We start from the raw sequence: 26087 nt of genomic DNA, 5'->3' as shown, positions 1-26087 counted from the left end.
GACAAACAATAAGATCTAACAATTTTAAATATCTATGCCCCTAACACGGGAGCAACCAACTATATAATCCAATTAATAACAAAATCAATGAAACATGTTGACAATAATACAATAATAGCAGGCGACTTTAACACCCCCCCTCACTGAAATGGACAGATCATCCAAGCAAAAGATCAACAAGGAAATAAAGGCCTTAAATGACGCACTGGACTAGATGGACATCACAGATATATTCAGAACATTCCATCCCAAAGCAACAGAGTACACATTCTTCTCTAATGCACATGGAACATTCTCCAGAATAGATCACATCCTGGGTCATAAATCAGGTCTTAACTAGTATCAAAAGATTGGGATCATTCCCTGCATGTTTTCAGAACACAGTGCTCTGAAGCTAGAATTCAATCACAAGAGGAAATTTGGAAAGAACCCAAATACATGGAAGCTAAATATCATCCTTCTAAAGAATGAATGGGTCAATCGGGAAATTAAAGAAGAATTGAAAAAATTCATGGAAACAAATGGTAATGAAAATACAGCTATTAAAAATCTGTGGAACACAGCAAAGACAGTCCTGAGAGGACAATGTATAGTGATACAAACCTTTTTTACGAATCAAGAAAGGTCTCAAATGCAAACCTAACCCCACACCTAAAGAGCTGGAGAAAGAGCAACAAAGAAATCATAAAGATCAGAGCAGAAATCAATGAAATAGATGCAACAAACAAGAAAAAAAAAACAATAGAACACATCAACAAAATTAGGACCCATTCTTGAAAGAATTAATAAGATTGATAAACTCCTGGTCAGACTTATCAAAAAGAAAAGAGAAAGGACCCAAATAAATAAAATCATGAATGAAAGAGGAGAGGTCACAACCAATACCAAAGAAATACAATTATAAGAACATAATACGAGCAACTATACTCCAGCAAATTTGACAACCTGGAAGAAATGGATGCATTCTTAGAGACATATAAACTACTACAACTGAACCAGGGAGAAATAGAAAACCTGAAAAGACCCATAACCAGTAAGGTGATTGAAACAGTCATCAAAAATCTCCCAACAAACAAGAGCCCAGGACCAGGCAGCTTCCCAGGGGAATTCTACCAACATTTAAAGAAGAATTATCCTATTCTCCTGAAATTGTTCAAAAAAATAGAAATGGAAAATTTCCAAACTCATTTAAGGAGGCCAACATTACCTTGATCCCAAAACCAGACAAAGACCCCATTAAAAAAGAGAGTAACAGACCAATATCCTTAATGAACACAGATGGAAAATTCTCACCAAAGTACCTGCCAATAGGATAGAACAGTACATTAGAAGGATTATTCACTATGACCAAGTGGGATTTATTCCAGGGCTTCTAGATTGCTTCAACATCTGTAAATCAATCAATGTGATATAATACATTAATAAAAGAAAGAACAAGAACCATATGATAGTCTCAATAGACACTGAAAAATCATTTGACAAAGTACAGCATCCTTTCTTGATCAAAACTCTTCAAAGTGTAGGGATAGAGGGTATGTACCTCAATATCATCAAAGCCATCTAAGAAAAACCCACAGCAAATATCACTCTCAATAAAGAAAAACTAAGACCTTTTCCGCTGAGGTCAGGAACATGGCAAGGATGTTCATTATCACCACTGCTTTTCAACATAGTACTAGAAATCCTAATCTCAGCAATCAGACAATGAAAAGAAATTAAAGGCATCCAAATCAGCAAAGAAGAAGTCAAACTATAACTCTTGCAGATGATATGATACTTTATGTGGGAAACCCAAAAGATTCCACTCCAGATCTGCTAGAACTTGTACAGGAATTCAGTAAAGTGTCAGGATATAAAATCAATGCACAGGAATCAGTTGCATTTCTCTACACCAACAACAAGACAGAAGAAAGAGAAATTTAGAAGTTAATCCCATATACAATTGCACCCAAAACCATAAGGTACCTCGAAATAAACCTAAAAAAAGAGGCAAAGAATCTGTACTCAGATAACTATAAAGTACTCATGAAAGAAATTGAGGAAGACACGAAGAAATGGAAAAACATTCCATGCTTATGGTTTGGAAGAACAAATGTTGTGAAAATGTCTATGCTACCCAAAGCAATCTACAGGTTTAATGCAATCCCTATCAAAATCCCATCCATTATTTCAAAGAAATGAAACAAATAATCCTAAAATTTATATAGAACCAGAAAAGACCTCGAATAGCCAGAGAAATATTGAAAAAGAAAGCCAAAGTAGGTGACATCACAAATCCAGACTTTGAGCTCTATTACAAAGCTGTCATCATCAAGACAGTATGGTCTGGCACAAAAACAGACACATAGAACAATGGAACAGAAGCCCATAAATAGACCCTCAACTCTATGGTCAACTAATCCTCAATAAAGCAGGAAAGAATGTCCAATGGGGAAAAAAAAAAACAGTCTCTTCAATAAATGGTGTTGGGAAAATTGGACAGCCACATGCAGAAAAATGAAATTGGACCATTTCCTTACACCACACATGAAAATACACTCAAAATGGATGAAAGACATCAATCTGAGAAAGGAATCTATCAAAATCCTTGAGGAGAACACAGGCAGCAACGTTTTTCATCTCAGCCGCAGCAACTTCTTCCTAGAAACATCTGCAAAGACAAGGGAAGCAAGGGCAAAAAAGGACTATTGGGACTCCATCAAGATCAAAGTTTTTGCACAGCAAAGGAAATAGCCAACAAAACCAAAAGACAACTGACAGAATGAGAGAAGATATTTGCAAATGACATATCAGATAAAGGGCTACTATCCAAAACCTATAAAGAACTTATCAAACTCAACCCGAAAGAACAAATAATCCAATCAAGAAATGGGCAGAGGACATAACAGACATTTCTACAAAGAAGACATCCAGATGGCTAATAGACACATGAAAAAGTGTTCAACATCCCTTGGCATCAGGGAAATACAAATCAAAACCACAATGAGATACCACCTAACACCAGCCAGAATGGCTAAAATTAACAAGTCAGGAAGTGACAGATGCTGGCGAGGATTCAGAGAAAGGGGAACCCTCCTACACTATTGGTGGGAATGCATCCTGGTGCAACCACTCTGGAAAACAGCATGGAAGTTCCTCCAAAAGTTGAAAATAGAGCTACCCTACAAGCCAGCAATCTCACTACTGGTTATTTACCTTAAATATACACATGCAGTAATCTGAAGGGGCATGTGCACCCAAATGTTTATAGCAGCAATGTCCACAATAGCCGAACTATGGAAAGAACCTAGATGTCCATCAACAGATGAATGGATAAAGCAGAAGTTGTATATATATACAATGGAATACTATGCAACCATCAAAAGAAATGAAATCTTGCCATTTGCAATGGCATGGATAGAACTAGAGGGTATTATGCTGAGTGAAATAAGTCAACCAGAGAAAGACAATTATCATATGATCTTCCTGATGGAAGAATTTGAGAGGTTATGTGGGTGCTTGGGTGGTAGGGAAGGAAAAAATGAAACAAGAGGGGATAAGGAGGGAGACAAGCCGTAAGAGACTCTTAATCTCACAAAACAGATTTGCTGGGGGGTAGGGAGAGGGTGGTTGGGTTATGGACATTGGGGAGGGTATGTGCTATGGTGAGTGCTGTGAAGTGTGTAAACTTGGCAATTCACAGAGCTGTACCCCTGAGGCTAATAATACCATATATGTTAATAAAAATTAATAAATCTGGCATCTATACATATATATATACAGACACAATCCAGTGGGTATCAGTATGAGAGTTCCCAAACTAGACATAATATCTCTACAGAGATATGTGTGGGGCTCTCAGGCATTATTAAGAAGGTAAAAGAGAAAATTGGATCTCCCCAGGTACATCCCAATGGGTGTGAAAAAAAATCTGGTTATGGGCTGTCCAGTGACACCCTTAACAAAAATGCTGTGGTTAGACAGTTGGCCTAAGGTGGAAAGTAGTATCAAGAAGGAAATTGACTGGCTTTCTATCTCCAGGATTACCTGAGGTTCTCAGTTTCCAGTTTCCATTGGTAAGCTGTTCTTGGGGAGTCACTGTGAAGAACCCCGGGCCCCACCAGTCCCTGTTGGGGGTGCTGGTTGTCTGAGCCCTTGCAGATTGAGATTCCCAAGGGCATTCAAATTCCCAGTTTCCCCCTCCACGTGTACGACGGGGTTGCAGGGCTTTGATTTTTGCCTTTGAGGACATTCTCACTTCCAGTGCTGTGGGTGGCCACTTCAGTGGCATTTAGTAGCAGAGCCTTGGGGGCCCAAGTTTGTAAGCATATATAAGTTGGAACTAGGGTCTTGGAATTCTTTCTTAGTCCCTTTTCTTGTTCCTTACTCTCCTTTTGAACCTGATTGTAAAAGATCTGGTTAGAAGCTCATGAGTGCCCTTCTAGGGTCCCCTCTGGTCCAACAACCAACTTTTATCAAGTATCTGGGGCTGACTGGTTCAGATATTTGTCTCTGAGAATGATATCTGCCTCAGGAGAACTGGGGGAGATAGCCGTATTTAATGAGAGCCTCTCTCAACCTAAGAAGGCTGTTGGATTTTCCTCTTGAATTTGGGTGATGGTAGGCAACTTGGCATAATTCAGAGGCTTAATTAATCTTTGACCTTCTTAATCCCTCAAGGATGCAAGCCTCATCCATTTTGAGCTTGGTACCAGTTTTTGAGGGGATCATGAGGTTCCAGTTGGGATATTGGGCAAGGACAGTGTGGGAACTGGAAGCCACCAAAGGGCTCACCCATACCCTGGTAATGAAGTTGCTGTGTGTCCCCATATTTTTCAGTGGTGGCCAGGATCCCACATTTTTCTGCCTTGGAGAGGGTTTGATTTAACGAGAGCACTACCTCCTATTTTTTTTTTTAAATTTTAATAAACATATAATGTATTTTTATCCCCAGGGGTACAGGTTTGTGAATCACCAGGTTTACACACTTCACAGCACTCACCATAGCACATACCCTCCCCAATGTCCATAACCCCAACCCCCTTTCCCCCTCTCCCAACCACCCTACCTCCAGCAACCCTCAGTTTGTTTTGTGAGATTAAGAATCACTTATGGTTTGTCTCCCTCTGAATCCCATCTTGTTTCATTATTCTTCTCCTACCCCCTTAACCTCCCCATGTTGCATCTCCACTTCCTTATCAGGGAGATCATATGATAGTTGTAATTCTCTGATTGACTTATTTCGCTTAGCATGATACTCTCTAGTTCCATCCACATTGTTGCAAATGGCAAGATTTCATTGCTTTTGATGCCTGCATAATATTCCATTGTGTATATATACCACATCTTCTTTACCCATTCATCTGTTGATGGACATCTAGGTTCTTGCCAAAGTTTGGCTATTGTAGACATTGCTGCTGTAAACATTAGGGTGCACGTGCTCCTTCAGATCACTACGTTTGTATCATTAGGGTAAATACCCAGTAGTGCAATTGCTGGGTCATAGGGTAGTTCTATTTTCAACATTTTGAGGAACCTTCATTTTGTTTTCCAGAATGGTTGCACCAGTTTGAATGTCCACCAACAGTGTAGGAGGGTTCCCCTTTCTCCGCATCCTCACCAGCATCTGTCATTTCCTGACTTGTTAATTTTAGCCATTCTGGCTGGTGTGAGGTGGTATCTCATTGTGGTTTTGATTTGTATTTCCCTGATGCCGAGCGATGTGGACCACTTTTTCATGTGTCTGTTGGCCATCTGGATGTCTTCATTGCAGAAATGTCTGTTCATGTCTTCTGCCCATTTCTTGATTGGATTACTGGTTCTTTGGGTGTTGAGTTTGAAAAGTTCTTTATAGATTTTGGACACTAGCCCTTTATCTGATATATCATTTGAAAATATCTTCTCCCATTCTTTCAGTTGTCTTTTGGTTTTCTTAACTGTTTCCTTTGCTGTGCAAAAGCTTTTGATCTTGATGAAATCCCAATAGTCCTTTTTTGCCCTTGCTTCCCTTGCCTTTGTCAATGTTTCTAGGGAGAAGTTGCTGTGGCTGAGGTCGAAGAGGTTGCTGCCTGTGTTCTCCTCAAGGATTTTGATGGATTCCTTTCTCACATTGAGGTCCTTCATCCATTTTGAGTCTATTTTTGTGTGTGGTGTAAGGAAATGGTCCAATTTCATTTTTCTGCATGTGGCTGTGCAATTTTCCCAACACCATTTATTGAAGAGGCTGTCTTTTTTCCATTGGACATTCTTTCCTGCTTTGTTGAGGGTTACTTGACCATAGAGTTGAGGTCTATTTCTGGACTCTCTATTCTGTTCTATTGATCTATGTGTCTGTTTTTGTGCCAGTACCAAACTGTCTTGATGATGACAGCTTTGTAATAGAGCTTGAAGTCTGCAATTGTGATGACACCAACTTTGCTTATTTTTCAATATTCCTTTGGCTATTCGAGGTCTTTTCTGGTTCCATATAAATATTAGGATTATTTATTCCATTTCTTTGAAAAAAAATGGATGGTATTTTGATAGGGATTGCATTAAATGTGTAGATTGCTTTAGGAAGCATAGACATTTTCACAATATTTATTCTTCCAATCACATCCTTCCATGTTAATTCAAACATGTGAGATTTTGGAAGGCTTCAATATATTTGTCTGGGTTGTTGGAAAATTTTCCAAGGTCCCCCTTTGTCTCAAGTCTTGCAATGAAAAGGGCTCCTATACCCTAGCCATAGCAGCATCCCCTTCCCTTGGTCCTTCTCCAGGTACATGTTCTCGAAAGGGATAGAGCCTCCGAGCACCAGTACAGGTTCCATGCAGAGGGAACTGACCTAAGACCCCAATAAACACCTTGAGGCCAAAGGGAAGGAGAGACTAGGGGTGGATGATTCTCTGCAAGAGTGCCATTTGCCTATACACCTTCAGTGTGGGTGTGGTAGTCCTTTGTCCCCCTCCCCACCCCACCCCCAAGTGGCTGGCCACAGGAGAGAGCAGCCAGGAAGCTGGAATCAATCCTACACTGCTGGCACAGGCCCTTATTTTCCTTTAAGGCTGAGAAACATTGTACATAGGATACTTCTTTCCATTTTCCCTCATGTTTGCAAAACAAGTCTAATAGTAAAATAGTATTGTAATTGATACTTCTCTCAAGTGGCCATGTCTCCTCTGCCAATTTATATTGTGGCCATGTCTTGGAACAAAAGAAAGTAAGTTGCCATTTCTTCAATGTTTGTGGGTCAAAATACTTCCAGATATTCAGGATGCATCTTAAAGGAGTACTGGTGTTGGTCAGGTAATTACAGTTACCCCTTTATAGGAAGAGAGGAAAGGGCATCCCTTAAGTCAGTTCCTTATAATAGATCAGGAAGACCTTTCCTGATCTGATGGCCTGAACTGATCTGACGACCAAGGACCCTATCAATTTTGTGAGGTGCTGGGAGTACTTGTGCTTACCCAGGCTTGGCCCTACCTCTGGAGAGTGATCCTTGCCCTAATATTTTTTTCTTTTTTGTCCCCTCATTTCCTATCCATGGGACTTGAGGGGTACCAATTATGACCTCTTAAATCACTCTGAATAGTTGATAGAAATGCTAGACTTCTTTTGGCTTGTTGAAAGTTGGCATGATGACATAGCAGAATTGTCCCATCTGGCATAGCCACAAAAAGAGGTTAGTAAAATCCACCTTTTGGAGGGATATGATGGGGAACCTGGGGGGACAGAAGCCGCCTGGGTAGACATTAGTTTACCAGCCCTGTTTTGCCATTCCTTCCTATAGGTGGTAAAGCCAATTTGGGGGTGGGGGGTCTACCTTAAAGTATAGATAAGGGAATAACAATTTTTCAGGTGTAGTAAAATGGCACCTGCCACCATGTGTGAGTACTCCTTCAGGCAGGTAATACAGACCTAGGCTTGTGGGGGTTCGATTCTATCTATCCATCATTTATGCAGAAAGAGCACCCACATTTCTTCTCCGTCTATGCACAGAGGAGATGATGCCAGTGATCTAATATAGGGATTAAAGCAGTGCGGGTGGGGGGTGCTTCCTGATGCACAGCATGGGCCTGGACCCTGAGGAAGCCTTGGTTGCCAGCCCCTCTGGTAAGTATAGTAATGCATGCTTCCACCTGACCCGGTAGCCGGGGTAAGGAGTATGAGTCAGAGATGCCACCACAGGGCACATGGCAGAGGAGGAAGGCCGTTCCTCATCATGTCAGTGATACCTTGGAGGGTGCAAGAGGATGTCCGAGAAAAGAGCAATAGAGGGGTTTTTCTCTCAATACCTGTATAGGCATGTAAGGAGCCAGGTCCCTCAGAGAGCCTTTGGGTGTCCTCCAAAGGATAGTCTTATTCAGGACACGCCATTGTTGCTCAGTTTTCTCTAGGTCCCTCACATCCAGTGATCTGTCCTGAAATGAGTTCTGAGTCCTCTTTGAACTGATAGTGCCAACTTATGTTGGGGGATTAATCAGAAAGGAGCCCAGAGAGCCTGTCACCCGAGATTTGAAAATGGCAGTCATGCTAATCCGCTTTTACGTGACTGATGGGTGTCCACTATTTTAACAAAATGGAGAGAGAGAGACGCTTCCTGCTACACACAGTTAGATGTCCTTTATGATGGTGAGATCCTGAATGAGTGCCCAAGAAAATACTTCAGGATTTCTCTTCCTTTAATGCCCAAGGTTCTTGGTCATGCCACTACGAAAATGAGGAGGTAGACCAGATGAAGACTGGTAACCAGCAAGCAGAGTTTATTGAGCAATAGTACAAAACTCCCAAAGAGGAAGGGGACCCGAGAGGGTTGCATTGGAGTTTCTAAGTCTAGGGGTTTTTATGAGCACTTTTGCAGAACTATCTTAAGCAACCATAGTGTTCTAAGGCATGCTGATCAGGGCTTTGATCACACATATGTCTACCTATTAGGTTAAGGTTTATGTGCTGATGGCCTTTTTGGGCTAACATATGGGGACTTATGTCTTAACTGTCCTGGTTCGTGATAGTGACAGATGCTTTGTTTCATTTTAGAACATCTTGCAGAAGTCATTTCTACAAAGGCTGCAAAACAAAATGCTAGTGCAAAATAGGATGTTTGTACCGTTTTGTCTTAGCTGTCCTGTTTCCATGTTTTCTTGTTGGGGACCCTGGTCCAGACTACCTAACTGTCTAACTATTTCCTAACATTGTTACAATGAGAAAAGGTTTACAGAAAGAGGTTTTTTGTTTGATTTTTTTTAAGGGAATAAATGTGTTTAGGTTCCTCTTAAATGAAATTATGCTTTGATGACAGTGGAAAATATTCATCATCATGTCAATAATCCAACCAAAGAAATAAAATGTTCATGCTACTCCCAAAGGTAAAGATACCTTGCAAATCTTAATTATGTCAGAAAAGGTCTAAAGGGTTATGTAAAAGAATAAAAGCATTTGGGGATTTCTCAAGTTTCATATGAACAGACAGAAAATACAAGTTATGAACTAAATAATAATGATTGCAAACAATTGTGTTTTTATGTGCTAGGCACTCTATGTACTTTACATATATTGCATTACAGTATCACAGTTCCTCTGCACTAATCAGTAAAAGAACTCCATTCATCCATTGTAAATCATTAAAGTGTAGCTCAGGAAAACCACCGGATAAACAGCATCAGAAATGTGAGTTGCTAGATTTGACAACAATTAAAAACAGTTTTTAGAACTACATTAGATGCTAATAGATCTACACAGGCTAATGTTAAGTGTATGTTGAAAATAAATCCCAGAGAAGCCTCAGCTTCAGCGGTATCATCATACGCTAAGTTTTATAATCTCATAAACTTTAAATTAATACAGAGCAGACTAAAAAACTCTTAAAGGGCATCCAGCCTCTTATAGGCTTCTTCAATGAAAGTTAACATATTCTTCATCTGGGATGAGTTATGGAGAACATCTAAGTCTCTCAGAAGAGCTTTATGGTTTGAAATTGATGTCAAAATTTCTTTCTGTGGGTATAATAGTACAGTTAGTTTAAAATTTTTAAAAGCTGAGATATAATTGACATATAACACCATATTAGCTTCAGGTATACCACACAATGATATGATGTTTGTGTATACTGCAAAATGACCACCAAGGTAAGTCTAGTTAACATCTGGCATCATACATAGTTACAAATTTTCTTGTGATGTGAACTGTTAATATTTACTCTCTTAACAACTTTGAAATATACAAGACAATGTTATTGACTACAGTCACTGTATTCTATATTACATCCCCATGACTGATTTTATAACTTCAAGTTTGTACCTTTTGACCACATTGACCCACATAAATAGTTTCTAACCTTTTATTATGAGAAATGTCAAATGTATGTTTAGGGAGAATGGTACACTAAACCTTATATACTCATCAGCCAACCTCAGTAATCATCAACTCATCCCTATTCTTTCAAATTTGTATTATTCGGTTTTACCTCTGTCTATTCCCTTTCCTTTCACTCTAAATGGATTACAGATAGGACTATTTTAAGTTATTTTTGAGAAACTTGAAGACTTTCTACCACTCTAAACATTTACACCATTGTTATGGCCAATTTAATGTTAAAACATGTTTAACTATTAGGGTCTGCTTACCCAGAGCGACTCTATATTACCTGGGTAGCCATATTGTTGTTTACATATAAAGACTTCATTCCGGGAATAAATGCCCCAGTAGTTCCTGGTATTGGTACTGGGTGTTGATTCCAGGAGTAGACGCCTTAACAATAAAAGCTGCATAACTTGGGTCTGCTGTTATGCCCTATAAAACCAGCCTGTGAGATTGGGACGGGGTCGCCCTCTTCAGAGGCGGCCCTGACCGGTCAGTCTGACTTCTGATGCCTGGCATAGAAAAAAAGCCTTGCCTTACTTTCAAATTTCTATCAGTCTCGCTCCTTGAAAACGGACCCCAACATTATGGGGGCCCGTCCGCTATCAAATGACAGGAACTGAGTCAGCATCAGAATTTCTGGCAAAAGCCTCCGGAGGTAAGACCTCAATATTTTATTCTGTGGGATCTGGTCTGTCTGTCTGGTTGTGGAGATCCAGGGTATAGCCCATAGTGGAGAAGCTGGATGCAGCATTGCTCCCCAGGGCTGGAGTGGATGCGGGGACGACCCATCCCTCCACTGGGAGATTGCCAGTGGGTTCAAGTCTCCCTAGGTAGGCAGGGAACTTGACCTGCCAGATGTTTGAGTCCCCCTAGGTAGTCAGGGAGAAAATCCCCACCAGTGGCAGGTTGTGTTTTTGAGTTGGGATTATATCTTGCATATAATCTTAGACTTGATATCTGGTTGAGGAAGGGCCACTGGGTCTGCGGTTGTCTGTGCCTTGTCTTTTTGTTGTTTGCTGTGTTGTTTGTTGTGAATCAATGGGGCAAACAGGGAGTAAGGGATCTGTGACGCCCATGAGTCTTATTCTCCAGCATTTCAAGGATTTTCAAGGTAAAGGTTTACCCAGGAAAACTAAAAACACTTTGTCAGCTGGAGTGGCGCACTTTCTCCACAGGGTGTCCACCAGAAGGAATGTTTACCTTGGCCCAAATCTACTCTACCCAGAGTAAGGTCTTTGATTTCCATCGAGACCAAATACCTTACACCGTGGCCTGGTGATACCTGCTAGAAGAGCCACCTTCATAGCTCAAGTACCACCTTCCCCCTACTAATAAAACCATTTCTCCCCTCTATGGCAGGTCAGATCACCATAACCAGAACAGAAAGATGAGTGGGAACCAAGGAATACCATCCTGCCTCCGTAGGACATGGAGGACATAGATTCTCCCCCTCCTTATCCGTCCCCTAAACCTGACTCCCAGTCCCAAGACACCCTTACTAGTCCACCTCATATACGGTCAGGATCCACCTATGGGACCACTGAGCAGAAGGACCGCCCTGGTCCTACCCCTTCCCTCTACCCCACTCTGCTGCCCCCACCCCACTGGCTCCATCAGTGCCGATGCTGCCTCTCTGTGAGGTCACTCCACCAGATGAGAGAGGGCACCCCCACCTAACCTATATTCCTTTCTCCTCTTCTGACATCTATAACTGGAAGGCCCAACATAAATCCTTCTCTGTCCACCCTCAGGATTTAATTAGTCTCTTGGAAACTGTTTCTTACCCACCAGCCTACCTGGGTGGATATTCAGCAGCTCCTTATGGCCCTCTTTAATACAGAAGAGAAGGATTGCATTATGCAAGAGACCCATAAAGTGATAAGTGAGAGACTTGGCAGCAACCTCAATCCCCAGCAAATGGAGGACTACTGCCCAAAGGAACCCCCCAACTGGAGCCCAAATCTGATAAAGGTAGGGAGAGCCTACATTTCTACCACCAGGCTCTGCTGGGAGGCCTCCGTGTGGCTGCAAGGAGAACCATAAATTTATACAAAATTAGTGTGGTGACTCAAGGTATGAATGAATCTCCAGGGGCTTTTCTAGAAAGGCTTATTGAAGCCTATAAAATGTACAGCCCGATCGACCCTGAGGCACCCAAAAATCAGAGGGCAGTAAATCTTGCCTCTGCCAGTCAGTCAGCCCCAGATATAAGGAAGAAACTTCAGAAAATTTAAGGATTTGAAGGGAAGAATCTGACTGAGTTAGTGGGAATAGCAGAAAAGGGCTTAACAACAGGGATACATAAGAAGATGAAAAACAGACTAAAAAAATAGCTAAAGTTTTGGCATTACATGAGGTGGGAAGGAGACAGGGGAAAAAAGGTTGGTGGAAAAGAAAAAGGCAGGTAGGAGATGGTCAATGGAAAGAAAAGCCTAAACGCAAAGAAAGCAGATGGGAAGTCTTAGATTCAGATCAGTGTGCGTACTGCAAGGGAAAAGGACACCGGGCCAGAGAGTGCCCTAAGAAGAAAATGGCAATGCTGGCCACCAAAGACTGAAGGGGCCATGGTTCAGATCCCCTCCCTGAACCTTGGGTTAAAATTGAGGTGGAGGGGAAATCAATTGATTTTTTGGTGGACAAGGGAGCCCAATTTTCATCATTACTAAAGCCTATGGGAAAACTATCTGGAGAGGAAGTCTGGGTACAAGGGGCAAATGGCACAGAAAGACAGAAATGGACAACAGAAAGGACTTTACATTTGGCCTTGGGAGTAGTCAAACATCGGTTCTTGGTCCTACCTAATGCCCCATATAACCTGATAGGAAGAGATCTCCTCCACAAACTACAGGCTGGCATTCAGTTCTCAGAAGGAGACATGACTGTGACTTTGGGACAACCCACTGTGCAGATGCTTGTGGCAACAGTAGATGAACATCTCCTTTACGAGCCAGTCTCAAAACCAGAGGAGATAAGGGAGGGAAGCCTTCTCCAAACCCTACATGTCGAATTTCCCGAAGTCTGGGCAGAAGGGAGGCTTCCTGGCCTGGCCAAGAGACAGCCTCCAGTAGTGGTACGTTAAAAGCAACAGCTACAGCCATTCAAGTCCGGCAGTACTCCCTCCCCTGGGAAGCAAAGGAAGGGATCAGAAAACACATTAACCACCTCCGAGGAGATGGGATTCTAGTTCCTTGCAAATCACCATGGAACACACCTTTACTGCCTGTCAAAAAGGCTGAAACTGGGGAGTATCGGCCCATTCAGGACCTGCAGGAAGTTAACAAATGGGTTGAAGATATCCACCCAACAGTGCCCAACCCCTATACCCTACTCTCCCTCCTAGGCCCCAAAAGAACTGTGTACACTGTCTTAGATCTCAAGGATGCATTTTTCTGCATACCTTTGGTAAGGGAGTCTCAACCTCTCTTTGCTTTTGAGTGGTCTGACCCACAGGAAGGGTTCCAGGACCAGCTCACCTGGACAAGACTTCCCCAAGGATTCAAAAATCCACCCACCATTTTCGATGAGACCCTACATGAGGATTTGCATGAGTACAAAATCACCAACCCAGGAGTCACTCTGCTAAAGTATGTTGATGACTTGCTAATAACCGCTGAGAACTATGAGTCATGCTTGTGGGAACAAAAACTCTCTTACAGACTCTGCAGTAAAAAGGGTATCAGGAGTCAGCAAAGAAAGCACAACATTGTCAGAGCCACACCACTTATTTAGGCTTTGATCTCCACGAGGGAGTGTGTTCGCTGTCTGAGTCCAGGAAACATGTGATCAACCAGATACCCCTGCCCCACCATGCCCCAACAAGTGAGGGAGTTTCTTGGGATGGTGGCTACTGCAGACTGTGGATACCACGGTTTGCAGAGATTGCCCGACCCCTCTATGAACTGATTAAGGGAGGACTCACTATGGTAGAATGGACAGCTGAGGCAGAAGGTGCATTTTGAAAATTACACACAGCCTTACTGAGTGCCCCAGCACTGGCTATCCCAGATGTTATCAAGCCCTTCCACTTGTATGTAGATGAAAAGGCAGGGGTGGCCAAAGGGATTTTGCCTCAGACTCTGGGGCCTTGGCAAAGGCCAGTGACTTAGCAAAAAACTAGATCCAGTAGAGGCTGGGTTCCCCCCTTGCCTCCGCATAATTGCTGCCATGGCCCTCCTGGTCAAGGATGCAAGTTAATTAACTTTGGGTCAAAATCTCATCTTGACCACTACTCATGCTATCGAAGGCCTCCTCCAGACCCCACCAGACTGGTGGATGACAAATGCCCTAGTGACACGGTATCAAGCCCTCCTCCTTAACGAACCGAAAGTGATTTTCAGGCCCCTGGTGGTGCTAAATCCAGCCATGTTGCTTCCAGAAAAGCTAGCTGACCACCCTCACCACTCACAGGGAGGTCCTAACCCAAATCACATGAATAAAGCCTGATCTCAGAGACACTCCCCTCCCGGATGCGAAGATGACTCTGTTTGCAGATGGGAGTAGCTACATAATCGATGGAAAGAGGTATGCAAGGGCTGCCGTGGTTTCTCCTGAACAGGAGCTCTAGAAGACGGCCCTGGCACACAGAACCTCAGCACAAAAAGAGGAGCTGATTGCACTCACCAAGACACTGCAGAGGGCCAAGGGTAAGACCACCAACAACTATACAGACAGCAGGTAGGCCTTTGCTACTCTCCATATACAAGGGGCTATTTATAAGGAAAGTGGCCTATTGACAGCAGAAGGAAAAGAAATTAAAAACAGAAAGGGGACTGATCTGGTTTAAAAGGAAACCAATTAGCAGATCAAACAGCAAAGCAAGCAGCCAGGGAAACTGCTCAAGCACAGGTTACAATCCCAGCTCCAGCCCTACCAGAAAAACCAGATTATTCAGAGAAAGATTAAAAATATTTACAAAAATGGACTAAATTAGACTATGAAGGGGATTGGGCTAAGACTAGGGCAGGAAAGTTAATTCTTCCTCGAAGACTAGGAAAAAAATTAGTAAGCCAAATACATCAGGGCACTCATTTAGGGACACACAAGCTTAAGGAGCTCGTGGGTAAACAGTCCCAGGTTTTTAAATTAGGGCGTATGGCACAGGATGTGGTTGACAGATGTGCTCAATGTCAGGCGGTAAATGCAGGAAGAACTAGGATGGGAAGAGGAAAAAGAGAAAGAGGAAGGGAACCAGGAATTTATTGGGAAGTAGATTTTACAGAGATGAAACAAGGAAAGTATGGACACAAGTATATGTTAGTTTTTGTGAATACCTTTTCAGGCTGGGTAAAGGCTTTTTCTGCCAAACATGAAACGGTAGGAATGGTAGCCAAAAAGTTACTAGAGGAAAGAATTCCTAGGTTTGGGTTGCCTCTCGTGATTGCATCAGACAAAGGCCCTGCATTTGTGAGTTCAGTCTCACAGGCATTGGCCAAGGCCGTGGGCACTAATTGGAGACTACTCTGTGCCTACCGGCACCAGAGCTCTGGACAAGTAGAGAGAATGAACCCGACTCTTAAAGAGACCTTAACAAAGTTAATTCTGGAGACTGGAGGTGGATGGGTGGATCTTCTTCCCTTTGCCCTCCTTAGGGTGCGATGTACACCCTACTTAAACAAGGTGACCCCATTTGAAATAATGTTCGGGAGATCCACCCCTCCCCCCAGCTCCGCCCTTGGCTACAAAAGGTTGCCCTAGCAGAAATGAATGATCAGTCTATACTCCAGTCACTACAGTCTTAAAAAGAGCCCACGCAGGGATCCGAGCTGCCTACACTGAGACGGAGATGGAAGTGAAGCCGCGCCCTTACCAACCCGGAGACTTGGTTTGGATACTCAGTCACCGAGTGGAAAACTTGGAGCCCGCTGGAAGGGACCATTCAGGGTCATCCTGACCACCCCCATGGCAGTAAAAGTAGAAGGCATCAGGGCCTGAATTCATGTGTGTCACGTCAAATGAGCCGAAAGCAAGGACACCCCCCAGAAATGGGAGCCACTGCCAGTGGATACCACCAACCGTGGACTAAAACTAAGACTCAAAAGGGTTTCATGACTTGGTCACTTTTAACCCTGTTCCTACTCAGCAGCAGCCAGGGGACACCTCATCGGTCTAAAACAGCCCAATGGAAAATCAGAAAGACAGAGGATGGAACAACACTCAAGGTCAATGACACCTCAGGTCAGCCTGTTTTCACCCTCGATCTCTGTGATTTGATGTCAGAAATAAATGTAAAATTGCTCGAGGGTAGCGCCCTCTTTGGGATGGATGGCCGGTACCCAGTTCAGGGATGTGGGTACCAGTCATACAAGTTTCACTTGCAAAGTTACCAATTCTATGCCTGTCCTGCTAATGGGGAACCTAATTGCCAAGGGGCAGGGGAATTCCACTGTACAGCCTGGGGATATGAAACAATAGCCCTCTGGACACACCATGACAAGCATATTGACCTCGTCTGAGTTAGACCACCAGTCAACCAGGAAAATTGCCCGGTCAGAAAATGCAACTCCATACAGATTACAGTAAAGTCATGGCAGTCGGGGTCATCAGGAAGTGTTAATTGGGAATCAGGAAAAACTTGGGGTCTAAGACTGTATGTATGGGGAAAAGATCCAGGTACAGACTTCACCATCCAAAAAAACAAAAACTAGGGAGCCACCCCGGCCAATAGGGCAAAACCCAGTTTTAAATCCTCCCAAGCCACTAAAACCAACCAAACCACTTCACCACCGCAACCCCAAAAGAGACTGCCATGGAAAATAAAAAAGAGAGTGTTGACAATGACAACAACACCGCCAAAGTTTTACTCCCACTGGTAGATTCAATGTTTAGCTTTTTTTTTTTTTTTCTTTTTTATTTATCAGAGAGAGAGAGGGGGAGAGAGCGAGCACAGGCAGAGAGAATGGCAGGCAGAGGCAGAGGGAGAAGCAGGCTCCCTGCTGAGCAAGGAGCCCAATGTGGGACTCGATCCCAGGACGCTGGGATCATGACCTGAGCCGAAGGCAGCTACTTAACCAACTGAGCCACCCAGGCGTCCCTCAATGTTTAGCTTTTTAAACGTGTCAGACCCCAATATTACTCGAGACTGCTGGCTATGCTTAAACCCTCAGTCCCCATATTATATTGGAATAGGGGCCAATCTTATTGTAGGAACTCAGAAGGGACAGATTAAAAATGAAAATTCTTATAACTCTTGTGAGTGGGGAAGGGTACCTAGACTAACCTTAGGGGATATAAAAGGAAAGGGACTTTGCCTTGCAACACAAAAAGGAAAACAAACTTCCCCATATAGAGATCTATGTAAGGCCATAATAGTCCCTACTATTTTCACTAACTTCCTTAAGGCCCCCACTGGAGCCTGGTTTGCTTGTAGTTCAGGACTCATGCTATGACTTAATCTCACTTTGTTCCAAAACTCTTCCTGGAACGAACTCTGTATAACTGTCCACATTCTTTCCCAGGTAGATTATTATGGAGGACCTGAGGGATTCCAACATCTTACTGCAGGGATAGAATGAACAAAGCGTGGGGTTCCCATCCTAATCCCAGCACTAGTTGTGGCAGGGATAGCAGAGTCCACAGCAGTAGGGACCGCAGCTTTAATAAAGGAAGAAATAGATTTTGAGGCTATTGGGTCCCAAGTAGATACTGATCTACATTATATTCATGAAAATATAGACAAACTAACTGATTCTTTGAGTTCATTAGCTGAAGTAGTACTGCAAAATAGAAGAGGGCTTGACATACTATTCCTAGAAAAGGGGGGGGGCTCTGCATAGCCTTGGGAGAAGAATGCTGCTTCTGGGCAAACCATACTGGAGTCATCAAAAACAGTCTAGCAGTCATTAAAAGGAGATTAGATGAACGCGAGCAGCAACGCAAGAACTCCCAGGGATGGTTTCAAAGTTTGTTCAGCTGGTCCCCATGGATGACTTCCCTATTATCAGCAGTTGCAGGCCCCCAGGCTTTACTATTACTAATGTTGCTTTTTGGCTCCTGCATTATAAATGCCCTAGTGTCATTTGTACAGAAGAGAATTGGTGCGGTAAAAATGTTAGTCCTACAAACTCAATATACAACAAGAGATCATGGGATTGACTGAAAAGTCAAGGAATTGACTAACCTTCAAAAAAAAGGCAGGGGGGGAATGTTAGGGCCGATTTAATGTTAAAACCTGTTTAACTATTAGGGCCTGCTTACCCAGAGCGACTCCATATTACCTGGGTAGCCATATTGTTGTTTACATCTGAAGACTTCATTCCGGGAATAAATGCCCCAGTAGTTCCTGGTATCGGTTCCAGGTGGCGATTCTGGGAGTAGACGACTTAACAATAAAAGCCACATAATTTGGGTCTGCTGTTATGCCCTATAAAACCAGCCTGTGAGGTTGGGACGGGGTCACCCTCTTCAGAGGCGGCCCTGACCGGTCAGTCTGACTTCTGATGCCTCGCATAGAAATAAAGCCTTGCCTTACTTTCAATTGTATCAGTCTCGCTTCTTTGATAACGGGCCCCAACGATAACAGCTACTGGGAACGTGTGAAAACAGAGACCAGTATATAGTCTGCTACAAATAACACAACATTATTTCATGAAGAGTTATAGGACATTGTTAGAAGCATAAACAAACTCAACTATTGGAATTTACTTCCAGAAATCTACCTTACAGTTACAACCACACAAATACCTAAAGATACATATACAAGCAATACTGAGCATCATTTGTAACTGCAAAAATCACTTATTTCCACCAGTAATTCACAAATTATAGTATGGTACAATGCAATGTTATATAATTATTGATAAGAATGAGAGATCCACATGAAAGATGCTCACAAAATAAGATGTTCAAACTATTCTGTCAAGTCAGAAAAATAATGTTGCCTACAAACATATCATAGATTTCATTTGTCTTTAGAAAAAGAAAAAGGATATTATGGTTTTATATATGCAAGTCACAACTGATGATACAGCTGATATGGCAAATTAGCATTTACCTGAAGTGTGGCTGCTTTGAGAATCTTCTGAGAAAGTTCCAGAAGACAGAGTATCCCACTATCTATCTGAAACATCTAAAGTAGAAAAAGAAAGCTACAGATTATTTCAAAAGGCTGATTCCTTTCATCTTACATTCAGAAGTTGTCTTACTGAGAGATAAGCATTAAAAAACTTATCCAGACTCAAGATATTCATCATTAAACAATTACCTGTTTTACATTCCCCTCCTCTTCTTCCACCTCACTTTGAGAACTTGAATTTTGTTCTTTAGGCTCTGAATATTCCCAGTCATTGACTCTATGGTTTCTACTATTTTATCTACTTCTTTCTGAGTAAGAGATCAGAAAGTTAATGTTTTAAATTAAATACAGTATTAAATAAAACCCAAATAGGTATTAATATACATATTTCATAAATACCAAATATATTGAAAAATTTTTAGAAGAAACTGGTAATTTTTTTTTCCTTTTCCAAAACTAACTTCCGAGAACCTAATTTACCAACATACTAATTCATTACATGGAGATTTAATTTCCATGGAACAAGGAGATACAACCCATGTACAAGAATATTTCCTCCATAATTCAGAAAAACTGCTACAGTCAGAGATCCTGGAAGACCTGTGTGAATATAGCAGAGCCCAACGACTGATGGCCTAAAAATCTGCTGTGCTGAGCCTATCCATCTCTAAGCCACTACGCACCCCTGGCAACCACTCATCTTTTTATTCTCTGGTTCTGCCTTTTCTAACTCATCACATAGTGGCAGTCATACAGTATGGAGCCTTTTCAGTTTTGCTTCTTTCACTTGTGATTTATAATATGTGCTTAAGGTTCCTCCATGTCTCTTTAGGACCCAATAGCTTATTTCTTTTTAGTGGTGAATAATAGTCCATTGTCTGATATCCCACATTTATTTATTCATTCACCTAATGAAGGACATCTTGGTATTCCAACTTTTGGCAATTATGAATACAGCCGCCACAAACATCCATGTGCAATATTCAAACATCCATGTACAATATACGAAGGCGCATGATGGCTGTATCATGTAGTAAGAAGAGGTTTCATTTTGTAAGACACTGCCAAACTGTATTCTAAACTGGTTGTATCATTTAGCATTTCCCACCAGCTGTAAGAATACTTTTTTTTTTCTTTTAAAGATTTTATTTATTTATTTGAGAGAGAGAGAGACACAGTGAGAGAGCATGAGAGGGGAGGTCAGAGGGAGAAGCAGACTCCCCATGGAGCTGGGAGCCTGAAGTGGGACTCGAAACCAGGACTCCAGGATCCTGACCTGAGCCAAAGGCAGTCACTCAACCAACTGAGCCACCCAGGCACCCTGTAAGAACTCTTATTGCTCCACATCCTCATCTGCCTTTGTTGTTGTCCACGTTCTAGATTTTGGCCATTCTAATTCTAGGAAGTCCATATTAAGTCTCCTTTCATCCATAGTTTTCCAGTCCAAGTTTTTTGGATCTTTCCAATTGATTCATACAGGAAACTAGATAGTTTGCTTTGCAGAATTTGTGGGTCAGGTCTAACCTGTTCCTCGGTCCTGAACTTCCTGTGACTTGGTTTTTGGATTTTAGAGAGTCTTGTCCAGTACCAATGTGTGTTACCACATGTATTAGTTTACTGTGTCTGCCCAAAAAACTGCCACGCACTTGGTGTCTGAAATCAGAAATTTATTCTCTCACAGCTCTGGAGAGCAGATGTCCAAAGCAAGGTGTGGGCAGGATAGTGCTCCCCCTGAAATCTCTGAGGGAGAATCCTCTCTTGCCTCTTCCAGCCTCTCCCAGACTTCCTTGTGGCTGCTTGCTCCAATTTCTGCATTTTTCACACAGCCTTTTCTTCCATGTCTCCTCTTATTAAGGACACTTTTGTCTCTTTAAGGACTTTAGTCTTTGTATTTAGGACCTACCCAAGATAATCCAGGATGATCTCATCTTGAGATCTTTAATTATATCTGGGAAGACTCTCTTTCCAAATAAGGACACATTATATGTTCCAGGGCTAGGACTTGGGCATATCATTTTTGGGGACACCATTCAACCCACTATAGAGGGAATGAATAACAATAATGAATAAAGAAAAGTTAATATAATAAGGACTAAAAATTTCCATTGTAGTTAAAAAAATATTTTGGTCCACTGCTTTGGTTATCTTCTTTGGGTAGTCCTACTATACCTATGCCATATCTTCTATGCTGAGCTTTTACTTTGTCAGTTTTTCTCAACTTCAAAAAAAAATGTTTCTTTTTGATTCTTAAAATTTTCTCCTTTACTATTTATTTTAAGCATTTATTTGTTCCATTTGCTTTAATTCTTTTAATGTAGTCTGCATATCTGACAACCTTTTCTTTTACTTATAATTTTTTCCTCAATTCTGTGGTTTCAGTTTTTAGTATCTCTAATACCAATTTAGGATTTTTCCATACCCTCTACTGTTTTTCTGAATTTCTTTCAGTTTGCTTAAGAATTAGGTTAGTGTTCATCTGTTTTGTGAACACACGCTTTTAGCATGCTTTTGTTATCTGTGGATTGCTATTTTTTTGTCCTTATTTCATATATTCTTATGCTAAATCTGGTTGTGAAATCCTATGGCTCCATTCCTATGCGGAGGTCCATATAGATCAAAAACCTGAGCCCTTGCAGTTCCCATACCATCTTCTCAGTCTCAGAGACAGCGCTCACCACTGTCTTTTCTGTAGCACCATCAGCGAATGAGAGAGCTCAATGAATACAACTTCCATTATTAGCTGATAGAGGTTTTTGAAGTCACCCCAAAGAATAGCTCTAGGCTACTGTGGGAAAAGGTAGTGGTTGTAAGTAAGGCACATGACAGAAAACTGATGGATACAGACAAGACCTAAAAACTCCTAGTTCAACGATTCTGTTAGACCAGCGAAGAACTCTTGTGCCCACAATGCAAACAGTGCTTCCACTGAGTAACTGGCCATCAAGCAAGCAAACCCGACTCTTGTAATGCTGTGATATAAGAAATATGTATTTGGTTTTCATCCCTAGTTTCTGACAGAAAACCTGTAAAATCCTTGTAATCTGTTGAGTGACTGAGGTGACACAGTGGCATCCTTTGCTAGTCATAATAAGCTTCTTTCAACCTTACCTGAGAGTTTATGCTAATGAGTGATTCAGAGAGGATGAAGGCTGGTTGCCAGAGCAAGCAACCAAGTGATTACAGGGTTGGGACTTTCAGCCTTACTCCTTGGTCTCTTGGGAAGGGGAGATTTAGTTAATAATCAGTTCTGCCTATGTGATGAAGCTTTCATGAAAATTCTATGCACTGGATTCAGAGAGCTTTCAGGTTAGTGGAACAACTTGGGAGGCTAGCAAATCATTGAACATGAGGAACGGGTAATGGCAACACCTGATTTATATGTGGAAAATCCACACATTTGGTGTCAGAAGTGTTGAGGATTGAAAAAGCTTTTTTTCATTTAACTGTATTTATGCTTTTTGCTAGAAAACAAATGCCCCTCAGTATTACAGAAGATCACACTATCATTTACTATCTCTGACCACTTTCAAGTGACTTACTCAAGTATTAAATATTAAGATAACTGCCATGATCACACTTTAAAACCTTTAAAATCACCTTTAAAAAAAAGTCAAATTCACAAAAAAAGAGTAAGAACATGGTTACCAGGGGCTGGGAGGGGAGAAAATTGGGAGAGGTTAGCCAAAGTTATAAATGTTCAGCTATAAGATGAAGGAGGTGTGCTAATCTAATATGAAAAACAAGGTGATTATAACTGGTAATACTGTACTGTATACTTAAAAATTTGATGAGAGAGAACTTAAGTGTTCTTAACACACACAAAATAAAAAATAAATAATGTGAGGTGAAGGATGTGTTAATTTACCAGATGAGGGAGTCCTTCACAATGTGTACATATATCAAATCACTACAATGTACACTTCGAATATCTTATAATTATAGACAATAGAGCTGAGATTTTAAAAAAACCTATGTCAGTGATATCCAACTGTTCATTACATGGTGGAACTAGTGTCAGTGCTGCAAATATCCTCTTGAAAAGTAGTAACAGGAATAAAAATTCAATATAACCTCACACTAGGAAGAAAGTGAGTTTCTATTTATAAAATATGCAATTTAGTAATCCATAATATACATGTTATAATATATGTAATTAATTTATAATATATGTAAATTTGTTGTTCAGAGTCTAATGCACCGAATGTTATTCTCAATCATATGGAAAAACTGGAATAAATTGTGATTTTTGAATTATTAGAAATCCTTGGGGATGCATTCCTTGCATAAACTACTACCAATCCTGGATTTTCTAAATTGCTAACAAAGACCCAAGGGCCATCATCTACACACTACTTTGAAATGGCTAAGGGATATATGGTCTAATCAAGTTTAGTCTTAATAACTACTTAATAAGTCCTACAGTTCTCTTAACTGTTCAAGTATCCACTAACTAAAAGCCTGAAGTTAGTCATAATACCTAATGTTATCGCCCATTCTCTTCTGCAAGATAATGATTGAAAATCAGAATCGGCAGTTGGACTAAGGTGTTCATCATAACTTTAAGCAGTTTGTCTAAGGTTCAGCTAAAAATAGGTCTCTTTTTCACATTTGTATAATGAGATCCTATAGCACACACATCTTGAAGTTGTTTTGAGAATTAAGGGATATAACTACAAGTGCCTAGAGCAGTATCTAGAACACAAAAAGCCCTCATTACATGTTAGCCATACATAATAACAATTAGTATAAAAGAAGAATTTAATGAAAACCCTGTTCTAATATCTAGTATTTATTATTCAGAGAATATCATGATAGTTAAAAAATTTCTTATTCTCTTCCTCTTTCTCCTAACTCTCTAATCATGGACTCTCTGTTCAAATTTCATACCTGCAATAATACCAGACCTTCTTCATTAGCTCTGTGTTGTGCTCTTTCCATTTTCTGTAGATTTGAGACATTAGTTAAATCTTTCAGCTTTTTGCGAGGGACTTTAAGGGTTTTACATAGTTGTAGCATAGCAATCGTAGGAATAATAAAAAATATTATTATAATTATAATATCAATATAATGTAATAATTCATAATTATTAATAACTAATATAATATTTATAATTATAATATTATAATGAAAATGTTATAACAATAAAAATTATATTTACTTTTTTAGATCCATTTTTATTTTCTTGTGTTGTGTTTTGAACTGTGTTTGCTGCCATCTTTTTTCTGTCCTCATATTCTCAAGGGCTATCATATTCCTTTATTAACATTAGCTAATATTAGCAGTGACTCAGCCATAAAAAGCCGTGACACATTGTATAAGGTAGGAGATCTCTGCTGATCTAGGGCAGGGCTTCTGCAATAGCTTTATGTTGTTAGAAGCCACTTATTTTGGGTGTTTTTGAGTCTCTTCCTTCCGGTTTCTGGCACCCTTTCGGATGGTTGTTGACTTAGTATGTCTTTTCCCTAGGGGTTATATTCCAGTTGCTGAGGTACCTTGGGTGGCAGTAATCTGGATAATGAAGGCAGGCACAGCAATCTGGCAAAGTATGTCAGAGATTTGCCAGAGTGTGAAAATATAATTCCCCTAATGAGAGCTCGAACAAAGCCTCTCTGTTCCTCAGTCTTTTCAGCAGGCCGTGCTTGGTGTTCTTCTAGAGCCAGGAACAGAACGAACTCAATGCGTCTGCTAATATGCCTACAGCTCATGGGGGACAAGGGAGACCCATGTCACCTCAGGAATGCTCAGCTGAGAAGATAAATTACCATTCCCTGGGGATTCACAAACCTCTGCAAAGCAATAGTTCTCAAACCTCTCCTCGTTGGGTATCTGCCACCAGCCTCCAAATTCTCATCAAACACAGAGGAGGGAAATTCTCTATCAGCTTTTCTTTCCTTCTTTCAATCTTCCATCCTCCAGTTAAACAGCAGGCCCAGTTACTGCTCAGCTCAGAACAGACCTTGTAGTTTGATTTGAAATATAGGATGAATGGTGCTTGTCTGGCTCAGTGAGTATAACATGTGACACCTTACCTCAAGGTCATGAGTTCAAGATCCACATTAGATGTGAAGCTTACTTTAAAAAAAGGGGGAGGGTGCTAGAATGGTAGCATACACAGAGTGTCATAGATAAGAAGAGAGGAGAAACTAAATAAAATTAAAGGAAAACTTGCCAGAAAAAAATATATATATACAGTTAGGCAAAGAGTGATTTAAAACTCAACTATAGGGGTGCCTGGGTGGCTCAAGTTGGTTAAGCATCTGGCTCTTGGTTTCAGCTCAGTTCATGATCTCAGGGTCATGCAATGGAGCCTCAAGTTGGGCTCCACACTCAGCATGAAATCTACTTGAGTTTCTCTCCCTCTGCCCCTCCCCCAGCTCTCTCTCTCAAATAAATCAATAAATCTTTAAATAATAATAAAAATAAAACCACCCTATTGGTAATAAAGCTAACATACTTTCACCTAGAAACCAATTGCTCATGAAAAGAAAGATTAGATGACTTCTCCATCCACTTTCCCTTCTTTTTGAAGATAGACATTGTTGCTGTGCATGCATGTGTATGTGTATGTGGATTGGTTGGATAGGTCACTTAAGGAGAGTAGCAAGTGAGAGGAGTTAACAAAATTCATGAACGTCAGATCTCTCTAATTTGAACTTCTGTCCTGTCTAGCTCTAGACCTATGTTCTGTCCATTTATGGGAGAACAAAATCCAGTCTTTTCTAACTAATGACCTTAGCTTTTATCCTGGCCTTATTTC

The 26087-nt window shown here is 41.1% G+C and overlaps 1 protein-coding gene across 1 annotated transcript; it reads right to left on the bottom strand.

Moving 5' to 3' along the window:
* Positions 1-8616: 8616 nt before the first annotated feature.
* LOC101680282 (centromere protein Q-like) lies at positions 8617-24346 on the bottom strand. The gene is given in 5 exon segments (XM_013049949.2): positions 8617-9953; positions 19310-19384; positions 19520-19557; positions 19560-19638; positions 24218-24346. Coding segments are annotated over 5 exon segments (453 nt in total). The 3' UTR covers positions 8617-9821.
* Positions 24347-26087: the final 1741 nt, after the last annotated feature.

The sequence above is a fragment of the Mustela putorius genome, unplaced genomic scaffold (genome assembly GCF_011764305.1).
Source record: "Mustela putorius furo isolate JIRA1106 unplaced genomic scaffold, ASM1176430v1.1 tig00003983_pilon_pilon_pilon, whole genome shotgun sequence".
In the NCBI taxonomy this organism is placed as follows: domain Eukaryota; kingdom Metazoa; phylum Chordata; class Mammalia; order Carnivora; family Mustelidae; genus Mustela; species Mustela putorius.
The sequence above is the reverse complement of the archived record's forward strand: the minus strand, read 5'-3'. Positions and strand labels throughout refer to the sequence as shown.